This window comes from Tyto alba, unplaced genomic scaffold (genome assembly GCF_018691265.1).
Source record: "Tyto alba isolate M040663 unplaced genomic scaffold, T.alba_DEE_v4.0 Super-Scaffold_40, whole genome shotgun sequence".
Lineage (NCBI taxonomy): Eukaryota > Metazoa > Chordata > Aves > Strigiformes > Tytonidae > Tyto > Tyto alba.
In genome coordinates this window covers 12528596-12541292 of record NW_024881316.1, presented here as the reverse complement: position 1 = coordinate 12541292, position 12697 = coordinate 12528596, and the positions used below count along the sequence as shown (strand labels likewise).

At 37.9% G+C, this 12697-nt stretch overlaps 1 protein-coding gene across 6 annotated transcripts in view; it reads right to left on the bottom strand.

Annotated features, from left to right (window-relative positions):
- Positions 1-12697, bottom strand: part of CEP162 (centrosomal protein 162) — a 50596-nt gene that overhangs the window by 14955 nt on the left and 22944 nt on the right. For all 6 annotated transcript variants that reach the window (XM_042803154.1, XM_042803156.1, XM_042803157.1 and 3 more), the window contains 10 exons: positions 12057-12321; positions 10609-10876; positions 8743-8885; positions 7700-7927; positions 6889-7026; positions 5866-5978; positions 5281-5386; positions 3488-3614; positions 2424-2587; positions 814-918 (listed from right to left, as the gene is read on the bottom strand). In XM_042803154.1, coding sequence (XP_042659088.1) covers positions 814-918; positions 2424-2587; positions 3488-3614; positions 5281-5386; positions 5866-5978; positions 6889-7026; positions 7700-7927; positions 8743-8885; positions 10609-10876; positions 12057-12321 — 1657 coding nt within the window. The remainder of the gene's footprint in view (positions 1-813; positions 919-2423; positions 2588-3487; positions 3615-5280; positions 5387-5865; positions 5979-6888; positions 7027-7699; positions 7928-8742; positions 8886-10608; positions 10877-12056; positions 12322-12697) is intronic.

Genomic DNA, 12697 nt, shown 5'->3' with positions numbered 1-12697 from the left:
CTCTGATCTTCAGATTGGCTTATGTCAAATGGACCTTTTATTTACTTTCTTAGCACTTAAATTGTATATGGCTCTTAATGCTGTTAAAGTATTTGCTTTTTTTCTGGACTTACATTCATGTTCTACTTTTCCAACTCTTAGAGAGATATTTCATAACACTATTAAAATTATTCTCCCAATAACACATTATACGTGTTTTATTTTGCAGTCTGCAGTAAAACTAACACCTTGCATGGAAGACTAGTAACAAGCCCCTCTTACCTATGGAGAAGATATTTTCACATTAGAATACTGCAGAAGCTCTTTACTGTTTGTCCCACATCCCTACCAAATGCAGCTGCCATCTCCTAAGATTCAGAAAGGCCCACTTCCACCTGACTTTTCCTTAGCAGAAACATACATTTTTAAGGTCTCTACTCCCCCAGTTTTGATGAACCTTGTGGAAATCTAATAAAATTTAAACCCCTACTCTTGAATCACCTTGGCTAAAATTGGTCACAGAATTAAGGGATTACTGAACATAGACAGAAGGAGTCTTAGAAGATAAACAGCAAGCTTGTGTGTGCTTTTGTCCTCTTGCCCCTTTTGAAGAAACTCTAAACATTATTTTGCTGCTAAAGGGTTTTAAAAGGGATATCAGTAAATAACTTATTATAACATAGTAGCAGAAGAGCCCTTTGTAAGTAAATAATCACAGCTTTTTGTGTCGGGCATTCCATTCGATGCTTTATCCTTATGAAAGGGCTGATAAGTGTTTTAAGAGACCTTATCTGAAATAAAGGGTAAATGAAACACAGTTCTATTATTGCATACTTGTCGCTCAAGATCCTGAATCCGTTTAGCATCTGCTGCTCTGTCTCGCAAACGTTTCTTCTGTTGCATACACTGATCTCCAGCTTCGGCTCTAAGCTTCTCAACCTATCCAATTTATGAGAAAATAAATTGAAATACATATTCAGAGATATTGTCCTGTAGTACAAAAGCAAGTAATTCAAAGACACATAATATAATGGAAGTATTCTGCTACTTAAAAACTGGTAATAGTAATTTCTGTATTAACTCATTCTTCAGGTTCTTTAAGTTACAGCTTCTTCAAGCAATTTAAGATCAAAGGAGCTGAAACTAGCTATGGAAATCTAGAAGAGAACTTCAGCTCTGGGACATTCTTGTCTTCAGACCAGTGAATCTGCTTCTTTCTCCCATACTTCCAGTCTGCAGGCTTGGTTAATAAGCTATATTATAAAGTACTATAGTGTAATACATGCATTCAGGGTGAGTTAAGGAAATAGTTCGTGATATGCAAGGCTATGCTCCGGGATGAGATATAGAAACAGCCAAAAAGCAGTGTTACGTTGTACCTAAATAAATGCTGACTCCCAGGATCAGGGGAAGGAACTGGATAGCTAACACTCCTGCCCTCCCATAACGTCCAACCACAAAGACTCAAAGCTTTAACCTTAAAATGAATTTCCTACTTTTATCAGCCACTGCGATCATTGTACAGGGATATTACACCTTGTATAGTTGGAAGTATTCCTTTCTTGATTTCCCTCTCACATTGGCAATGTTAGCGTAAGTAATGCTTTTATGCCAGCATAGTTTGACTAATTTGATTATTTCTATTAAGTCAAAGCTCTTCATTGGTTTTGAACACCAGTCCATCCTGGAGAAAATTCAAATAAAAATATTTTCTTTCACAGCAATGATATGTCGATCAAAGTTGGATATGGTGGTGTTTAAGGGATGTCCTTTCCTGGGTGCTCCTTCAGAACCACCTCTTTTCATCTCTGATCTCCCTAATAAAACACCATGAAAAAATTCCAAGATCAATTATATTTTATCATTGGTAAAATTAATTATTTCTGTGAATCCTGTCAAATGTCCTGACAAGCAGGCAATGCAAATCTCAGAACTATTCAAGATTCGTGTATTAGTTTTGCTTGCTTTGTATTTTGACTTTTTCCTCCCTACTACAGCAACCAGAGGATTTTTCTAAGAAAGAATTTAGAACCAGTACTTAAGAGAAAAAGTAAGTGTTGCCTATGCTAACATGGAGTAAAAAGGAGGAAAAGAGAATGACAAGAGGGATGTTCCAAGCTGTTAATGTGCTTCCTTTTCTTAGTCAAGAAATCTACAGGTTTTAAGGAAACACATTACTTTCATTTCCAGAAGAGTCATCAAGATATCCGATAGAAGCAAACCTGGTTTTTAAGCATTCTGCACTTGCAACTCTCACTGCATAAGCAGTAATATACATTTTGCATCAAAAGACTCCACAGTTGATTTAGAGGTTATAAAGAGTTTACATGTTTTTTCTTGAAATAAATTCGATTATTATGAAGGAGAGAATTACATTATACTCATCACCAGAAAAAAAAATAATTTAAAGTTCCAACTTCTTAGATAAAGCTAGATATTATCACCTCTAGTTTTAGCTTCTCAATTTCTTCTCTTGCATCTTTAAGACGGGCTGCATCTTTATCCAGAAGATCTTGATTTTCTGCGTACCACTGAAGTCTTCTTTTTAAATGAGTGATTTCCTGTTTGTATGATTCTTCCATAACTTTAAATTCATAAGACTTCTCACCTACAAGAATAAAACATCCTTAGTATTATTTTATTAGTAATTACATATTGAAAAAAGTAATTAGTCAACACTGTCCTTCTCAGCACATTTCATATATTTACTCTCTTCACAATCCTGTTAATGCAGCAAAGTTTTAAAACCAGACCCTAATTAGGATTTTAAATGCAACAGTATTTGAAAAAAACTTCTTTTCTCTCATACATAGTAGTACTCAATGGTTCAGTCTACCATGGAAAGTATCTAAAACAGAATCCCAGGGGGATCTGTTCCTGATCACGTTCTAGTAAACAAGTATTCAGTAATATGGATGACAATATAGAATATATGCTTAGATATGTATTGACCCTACTCCTATTGAAGGATCAAGCATTTTGAGAGGAGACATGGAGGTAAGTATTACAGCTCTTAGCATTTGTGATGCCTGAGAATGGAAGAGAAAGAGTCCAATTTCTGGCCCTCTTGCCTTAAGAAGGCTAAAGTCAAACTGGAAAGAGTTCTGATAACAGTGTTGAAAAAAAGTCACAAGACGTAAGTTATAGGTAAAAAATGGGAAAGATCTAAATTGAAGACTGCGATGTGATATAGTAAATCTTTCATTATGAACAGCTGTCATGTAAATGGAATCCTCTGTTTTCCACGGCCAGTGGAAGATGGGCAAGAAATCAATAGGCAACAACAAAGAGTTTAGCTGGATACAAGAACAGGCTTTCTCATAGAGTGCCAAAGGTACTGTAGCATGTCCTTCACTGTATGCTTTTATTGTAAGTATAAACAATATTTGGAAACGGTCTAGATGAATTTGACTAAATAATATTTTAGTAAGAAACAAGTTTTAGTTACATTTTTATATAGTGAAGCACAGAGTAGACAAAATTGTTCAGCAAAATTAAGGCACTTTACCTGATGTGGATGCAATCTGGACTTTTGCTATATCTCTCTCCTTCTTTGCTTGTCCCAAGTCTACTTCAAGAGCTTGCTTATCTTGTTTGAGACGTCTTATCTCTTCTTGTAATTTAGCTTCTTCCTTCTGAGTTTTAGAGAAAACAATAGGACAAGAAAAACTAAAACACACACCGTCATACAAAAAACCTGAGCATGCTTTTTCACCATAAAATGATTAAATCACAACAGTTGCACAGCAGATCACAGCACCAATGAGGTTTTCTAGTTTTGTTATTATTCTCAGGCCGTGCTATAGCACAGCATGGGAAAACTCAGGCTAAATATATAAAAAAAAATATCATTTCTTTTTAAAATAAGTGTTACATAACTGTCCTAGAAGTAGAAAATACCTGCATTTTGAGAGGGTCTGTAAGAAAATGGCTTTATTTATTTCTAAGACTTAAGACTGTAGCTTAAATGGACTGATGTACTGTCCAACAGATATTACTATATTCTATTTCTTGCTGTTTTCTGCATGCACTCTCTGTTCTGTTTGTTTATGCATGATCACTAGCAAACTTCAAGACTAAGGAGGATGAAAGGCTCAATGCCAGTGCCACCTCTGGAGATGAAGACCCCTAGTCCTAGGGATCCACAGGTACAGGAAGCAGCAACTAGAGGACTGAGATTTTGGGGCCAGCCAGTAAATAGACCAAGTGTCTAGGGCCAGCAAAGGTGTGTTGGATTCCTGTGGCATGGTTTTTGGTAGTGGGGAAAGAGGTGACAGCAGCAGCCCACTTTGAGAAGCTTCTCAAAAGCTCCCCCAGCTCCAAGTTGGATGCACTGCTGGTCAAGGCTGAGCCAATTAGCAATGGTGGCTGTGCTCCTGCAATAATGTGTTTAAGAAGGGGAACCTGGGAGGAGGAGTGGGGAGTTGTGAGGAAGAGTTGAGAGGAGGACACCTATGGAATACAGAGGTCAGGGGAAAAAAAGAAGTAGGAAGCAGGGGGAAGGGTGCCAGTGCAGAGACTCCCCTGCAGCCTGTGGTGAGAGGGCAGGCTGCCCCGCTGCTGCCCTCGTGGAGCAGATGCCCACCTGCAGCCATAGAGGACCCCATGCTGCAGCAGGTGGCTGCGCCCAAAGGAGGCCGGGACTCTATGGGAAGAAGCCCCTACTGTTGTAGTTCAGTGATGGGAGGACTGCAAGATGTGGGAGGGACCCACACCAGAGCAGCTCAGAAAGGGCTGTGGCCTGTGGGAAAGACTCATGTTGGAGAAAGTTCGTGGAGGACTGTCTCCTGTCAGAGGGACACCATGCTGGAGCAGGGGAAGAATGTGAGGAGCACCCTCCCTGAGGAAGAAACAGCAGGACTGACTGCACCCCCCCATTCCCTGCCCCCTGCACTGCTACTGCAGGGGAGGTAGAGAAATCAGGAGCAAAACTGAGCCCAGAAAGAAGGGAGGGGCTTGAGGGGGAAGGTGTGTTTAAGATGTGATAAGGCTTCTCACTGTCCTAATCTGTTAACTGTCTGTTAAGTGTTGCTGTTGTTACTGTCTGAATTAAATTAATGTTCTTCCTCTTCCCCTAATGAGTCTGTCTTTTGCCCATGAAAAAAATGGGTGAGCCATCCCTCCCTGTCCTTATGTAGATTCCTGAGCCTTTTGCTTTATTTTGTCCTTCCCATTCCTCAGGGGGAAGGTGCGAGCAAGCGGCTGTGTGGTGCTCAGTTGCCCTCTGGGCTTAAACCATGACAGATAGTTACGTGTTTTTTTTGTGAGAACACATGAAAAGCAGGCTTGGTATATACCTACCTGTGCTGCTCGAAGCTCTGAAATCAATTCTGTGAAACTTTGATTTCTGCCTGGTTCAGAATCCTGCACAATTTGTGACTGGGAATTAGTCTTCTGTACCTTTTCTCTAAATGGCAACAGCAAAAAGTTATGCAATGTGGTGACCTGGCATACTAACAGTGGTGTACTAAAAAACAAACACAACCCCCCACCCCAAATGGTACCACAAAGTTAATCCATGCAAGCTCAAAACAAAGAAAGAAGCAACTATGCAGTACATATATTTCGACACATGAGCAGAGCTCTAATACCGAGTGTAGTACATGTACTATACATTCTGATAAGAATAACAGTATTTGAATTTTAACACTGAAATATTCTCCAGATGAAATACTCTAGTCTTCTCACAGGTCTGCAACATCAGCAAGAAGACTAAGTACCCATAATCAACACAAAGAAATTCTCAAAAGAAAAAACAAAATCACAAACCCAAGAAACACTGGAAAACATGCACCTGATGGACTCCACAGTGATTCTTCATAAATAAAATAATAAACACAGTTGAAAACACCAGAGATTTTAGGTCAGATGTTTAAATGAGCCTACCTTAAGGCTATTATTTCAGACATTAAACACTGATTTTCCTTAAACATTCGTTCCTCATTTTTTTTGTTTTGGATTTGTAGCTCTTTCATTTGTTTGTATAACTTCTCATTTTCCTAAGTTGGGACAGACAAAGATAAAGAACGTTCATAAAGTATTTTTATCTAGTTCTAAACCAACTGTCTACAACTTGCATAGTTAGCCTACTGAAACAACAGAAGCAAGGACTAAAGATCTTATTACTAGGTTTCTAAAATATCTACTTTCATTATCTTTATGCTAAAGTGGCCTCTACAATCATGTTCAAGTGTCTGCTCACTCTGGAGAACCGAGGCGAGTTCCTCTGCAAAGCCATCCCGACTATATTCGAAAATCCCACACGAGGATGGGTGCTGATACATCAGAGCTCAGCCTGCCCATGCTCCAGTCCTGCAGACACACACCGTCACCAATTCGGGATGCTCACAGCCATACTGGCAAGACATTGTGCCTACACCAAGAAATGCTGCTGTGCACCAGCTGGAAGCTAGTTAAACTAACCTATTTCAAATTACAGCTGCAAGCATTCAAAAATATTATTAAGCTTGCATTATCTATTTCTACATCTAAGTAAGTGATAAAAAAAATCAGGCACACTAATAACATTTACATAGATCCTGTGAAAAACATCTTAAAAACAGAACCCTTCAGATTTCTAATATTGTTTAAAAATACTAGTTTTCTACTACATTTGGGGAAAAAAGTTTGTAGTCCTTTATTGGCCATAAAGTATTTTCCCCATTCTCAGCTGCCATGTCAGCATATTTTTACAATTTAGAAGTTACATGGAATTGTGGAAAAACTTAGCCCAAACTATACATGTCTGAAATACTTTTTAAACGTGTAATACAGGTTTGCCCTTTACACCTAAATTTCATGCAATTTTTAGATAGCAAGACAACTGTTTTCAACATAAAAGTAGTAACCATTACAAAATTTTGTTTCTGAAACTGTCTAGAACACAGCTCAATATGCTGTGAGGTATACCTGTTGATAACCTTGAATAATAACCTCTTGATCTTCAATTTCTTTTTTTATTTGTGCTAGTTTTTCTTCAGTGACAGGAGTTGTTGCTGTATGATGGGTCCATCTCTTTTCTTGAGTCAGCTCTTCCATACTTCTTAACTTTCAGGAAGAAAAAAGACATGCTATTAATAAGAAAGTTTTGTTAACAATATGGAATTATCCACAAGACTACACTTTTATAATATAAATAAATCAGTATTTTCATTAAGATATGAAAACAGACCAATGAGCCAATCTTATTATTGTTTTTTTACAGAAGCATTACAAAACAGGTACAAGTTATAAAAAGTTTGGGAAAAGTTAACAAAGTTTTAACCTCCCTCTTCTGTTCCTATGTATCTAAACAGGAGGGTATAGTGGAATAACCCCAGGAATATGCTCATAGACAGAACACAGCATTGAAAAATGCATCAACCCCGCCCCCCAGCCCAATATCTCAACATATAGTACTTATCTATAACAAGTGGTACCTCTTCATCTCTTACTCATTTTTTTCTAACCTAAGAGTGAGTTAAATCTTTGCAAAAAAACCTGCCACAGGACTCTCAAAATAACAAACTAAAGGAATCAGGATGACATAGTTTATCTCTGTAAAAAAAAAAAAATCATGTCTTATGGGCAATAAATGTAACAGCGGGTACGCACTTACAAACTAGCAGTGTGTGTGTAAATCTGGATTTTCTGCTCATTAACAATTCATGTAAAATAATTTAATTTTCAGAAGCAATGTTTCATCTGTTCTGTAGCAATGGGATACAAGATGATAAAGTACCTTACTCTGAAGTACATAGTTTTCCTGACCCAACTGAGAAAGCTCTTTTTCATGCTGTGTTTTCAATTCTACTATCTTTGTCTCTATTTCTTTCTCTTTTTCTGAAACCGTGCTGGTTAGCTGTTGAATCAAATCACGAGCTGAGTTCAGGTCATCCTCTGCAACTTGTAATCGTTTTAGCAGATATAGTTCCCTATCACAACTTTTGATAGGAGAAAATGATAAATCCTAGCGAAGAGAAAAATGCAGGGAAACATTATACTGACTGGACTGTTTATCAAAATTTCTGCTTATCAATTTTATTTAACTGGCTTGTCTGGCTTTCAGCAACCATATAATGCACTTGACAAGAAAAAAACCCCCAACATTCTAACAGCAAAACATCCTGCATTTACTTTAATGAGCTACTTTCTCATTTCCAAAATATGTATGAGGAAAACAAGCCAAAAACCAACAAGAAGCAAACACCTCTCATATGAGAGCCACTACACAGCTACCAGAATTATTCTATTATGAATCTTTTTGAAAAGCAGTAATGATTTAGGTATTCAATGAATAATTTTTTATACATTTGATAAGGAAGAAGTAAAATCCGTCATAGTACTACAAATTTAGTCATCTTGGAACAGTCAGAAGATGTTAAATATTCAGTTTAATTCAAAAATTAAATATTCGATGCAATGCAAACAGAAAAAAAACCCCAAACAGTAGCACTATTTAACATTCATAACAGAATACTTTTACTTAAAAGTTTTATTTAAAATTTTCCCCTTTTGTACCACAAAATAGTATTTTTTAGAAATTAATAAGCGTTCCAACTTTAAGTATACAGAACCATCCAAGCAATAGAATTATCCAAGCAACTGAAAAGCAGTATGATTAAAACTTGCATATTTTAAAAGCAAAATCTGACTAAAGGAAAGTCTTTATTCAATATTTCAGGATTTGCCAATTTTATGATAACTATTAAAAGTCTTGATAAAAAAGGCTTGCAAGCCAATTTGTACATACTATAATTAGGAGCATCATTGATTATTACTTACATGCTGATACTGCCTGCAATAATCCACAGCCTGGTGTCCAAGATTATTAACAACTGATTGGTGAGGCATAACTCTGTTAATACTCTCCTTCAAAGTTGGTTCATTTGTTGCAGATCTTATTATCCTAGTAGCAAACAAGGCTTCTTCATTTAGGCAGGAAGTAAAACAGAGCAAAATTAAATTCAGAATTTAATGTCCTTTAAAAAAAATATATCTATTCACATGATCCACCCCTTAGGTGTATAAATTAAATACAACCTGAATTTTGAATTAAATATATAAACTCGAGAGCAATGAGACATTATGTAAAATCATTATGTAAAATGTTTAATTTTTTTTTTTTCAAGTAAGGAACTGATGACAAGAAAATACAAAACCCAAGGGAACAACTGAAACAAGTAGCTGGGTAACTTCAGTTCTCTGCTCAAGAAGTGGCCAGTTACCTAAGTATACAGAAACAACATATTTCAAGCTATGGTGAAGACACAGCAATTTTCAAAATGGTCTTTGGAGTGCAGACAGCATACAAACACATGCAACATTTATTTGTTGCATCAAGTAGCAACCTGCCTGACAATTAAAAATGAGGGAAGTTCCCCCTAGAGAGTAACTACCATACATGGAACTATTCACATCCTAGTCTTCTGAAATACAGACAGTACCTACAACTGCCGTTTAATTTCTGCCTATAGCAATTTAAGATAAGAGCTCCTGCTTAGGAATGTTATACCTGAAAACAAGCCAGCAATGATCACTGTCCAATTTTAAGACTTTTCACATTTCTCACACTGTCCCCTCGCAAAGGTGCTCCCTTGGCACTAACGATTAGGATACTGTTTGATTCAATGCCATTCTCTTCCTAGCTTTAGAGGTCCCTGCAGAATACCTCCCAGTGAGATTAACTTCTGAAATCACCTGAAATTGCTATGGAGAATGGTTACAGCTAGGGAGGGAAGAACGTGTTTGAATGAGGCTGGTGGCCTCATTTTCCCTGGACTCGCCATTCACTTCACCACCTCTATCTGGCTGTACACCCTCCTCTTCTCCCGGGAGTGCTACAGCGAGGCACTGAGGAGCTAAGGGCCCTTAGTTTGACAGCTGCCACTGAAGCATCTCCCTAAGATGGGCAATGTAATCCTAAACTGCTTTTCCCAACACTACCTGCAGGGTTTTTAAAAGCATTATATGCTAGAAGTGTGCTAAAACCTGGGCATCCAGTTATTATATAAAAAAACTAGTTATTTTCCAATGCCTCAGAGATAGCAAACATTGTCTGCAAAGACACTAAGATGAATTATCTCATGAAACTCCTCAGGCTTCACCTCAAAACAAGTAAGTCCAGTCCTTTACTTGTAACTCAGTTTTCACAGGACTGCATTGGTATTCCCCTTCCCTTAGTGCTACAAGAAACATGAACAGAACATATGTCCTTTTTAGTGCTTTCTTTGTACTCTAGGAAAGCAAAGATAAAAAGAAGCTGAGAACAGAAATTTGGCATCACACAAAGAAGTCAGTGGGCCAGCAAATCTTTGCATTTACTGTAATGAAAAACGTAACTTGTAGATATTCACTTTTGAACACCAGCTTCTTCTCCTGTTTGGTCCTACTGGTGAACAACAGATAAGCCTCAAACAGTGGTGGTATATGTGAGTGGAAATGAAACAAAACTACACTGCAAACCTTTATTTAAGTCTCTCTTCCAGCAACTTCATGCTTATACAATTAAGTAGTGAATTTTTTCTGTATTTGGGTTTAGATTTTTTCTACAACATTTTGAAATAATTTTTTTTTTCTTCTTTTTAATGTGAAGCATGAAGAGCAAAGCTCTCTGGCTCTTAAAACTCAGACCTCTTATGACAGAATTACCTTTAGGTCTTGCTCTATCTGCAGATTTTTTGGCTTTCACACTGGTCTTTTTGAAAGCTTCTTTTGGCATTTTCTTTTCACTAACTGGGAAAGACTGTTTTGACAGTGAAGTGGGTTTCCCATACCCAGAACTTTTAACCACTCCGTGAGGACTATATGAAGATTTCTTTTTATGTAAAGGTGCTGGACTTCTGATATTCTTGTATAACGTTGGTTTAGTTGTCATTGATTCTGATCTTTCATTCTTCAAGGAACAAGACTGAAGAGCCTGTGATAGAACACATTTGTTTAAAACAAGTTTTAGGTTCTAGTACAATCTGGAGGTAGCTTTCACTACTAAAGGAACACAGAACCAGTTAACAGAATTACACCGCTGTAAGACCTGGGGTGACAGGAAGCATTATTTTAAACTAAATTAATAGTATGCCATTTTGCAGAATTTTATTCCTTCAGAAGTATACCTAGTGCAAGTACTTTGTATTGGCTCCGTTTAATTGTTCTGGGAAGCTGTATTACATTACAGGATCTTTAGCTTACCCAAGCAGGTAGCTCATGACTACAGGCTAATCACAGTGAACACAGAAACCCAGAGATGAAGAGAGGAACACTGGCAGGCAGAAGAACCCTACTAAGCTTGATGATCAAAACCAGAGCACACAACTCCTAAGACCAGCAAATGAGAAAGCTTTGTCTGCTGGCCCTGGTGGGAAATCCACCAGGATGAATCAGCCAACCAATCTCTCTCCCTGCAACACCTTGCAGGCCAAAGAGGTGATTGACTAAAGGCATGCAGGGCTAATTTAGGGGACGCAAAAAGAAGAGAATTTGGGGATGCAGGAAGAAGATCTGGGATTGTGTAAATCTTGTTATGGAATGTTTGAGGGGATTGTGAGAATATGTAAAACTTAGAGGAAGTTTAAGGAAAGGACAAAAACTAAATAAAGGGAGACGTTAAGGTGGATCAACTAGGAACAGGTGTGGGAAATAGAGAGGAAAATAAGATTAAAGCAGCTGGTACCATGACCAGGTTGCTGGTCAGTACACCTGTCTAAGCCCTACATTGATCATTGCAGTCTCTCCTGTATTCTTACTGTACGGTATTTCCACCTGTCCTCTCTGTGGGTATGCTTTCTATTCTGAGCCTGTGTGTATTTATACATGTTCCCTCAGTGGGAACACGTGCTCAGACTTGCTACTGTCTTGAGCTGTGGATATGGAACCGCAGCAGCCCTGCACGTATTGGGCTGGGACAGGAAGAATCCCGCTGGTCTCAAAGTTTACTGGATTTGGCTACCTCTAGCAATAGCAATGGTAACATGAGTTTCAAGAAAACAGCAACAGACTCTCAATTTCTAAACATCACGAGCATAACCAAGTGACAGGCAGTCTAAAAATACACATATTTTAAATGTATTTCCATATAATAAAATCTGGTTGATATTACTTACTTGTGTAGTTTTGCTGTCTTGTGAGAGCAGAGAGTCTTGTACTATTTTTTCTCTTAGTACATCAGGTTGTAATTCACCCATCTGAATTTCTTTCTCGGTCACCCTCTGAAAGCTACCATCATTCACAGCTGTCTGTAGAAAGACGCTCTCTTCTCTGTTAAATTTTTCAAGTAAGTTTGCCTCCCAAACTGTATTATTCTTGTGCTCTTTAAAGGGCGAGTGGCTGATGAGGTCATTTGCTGTGCTGCCTACCAGTTTCACAGGACTACAAGAAAAAGAAATAGTCATATATAAAATACTTTTGCCTTCTGCTTTTCTATCAGTCTGGAAAAAGTAGATCATTTTTCCTTTAGGTATCAGCTGTAAAGACTGCTTGAATTTGAAAGAGCCACTAGGCTCCTTTTAAGAACAATCTTGCAGATTTAGTTACACAGATTTACTCCCACGCTGTGGAACAAGAGCAATTTCCCAGCAGTGACTGTTTTTGTGGAGGTACCAAACTCGGCCACAAGATGAACACCTGCAAGCACGCAATTTATGCTAATAAAACAATGAATGGTAATTCCTGCTGGGTGCAGCTACACAATAGGCTCCCAAAACTCATTTGCTAAGCTTAACCTATTTCGGACAGTTCCGGGGCC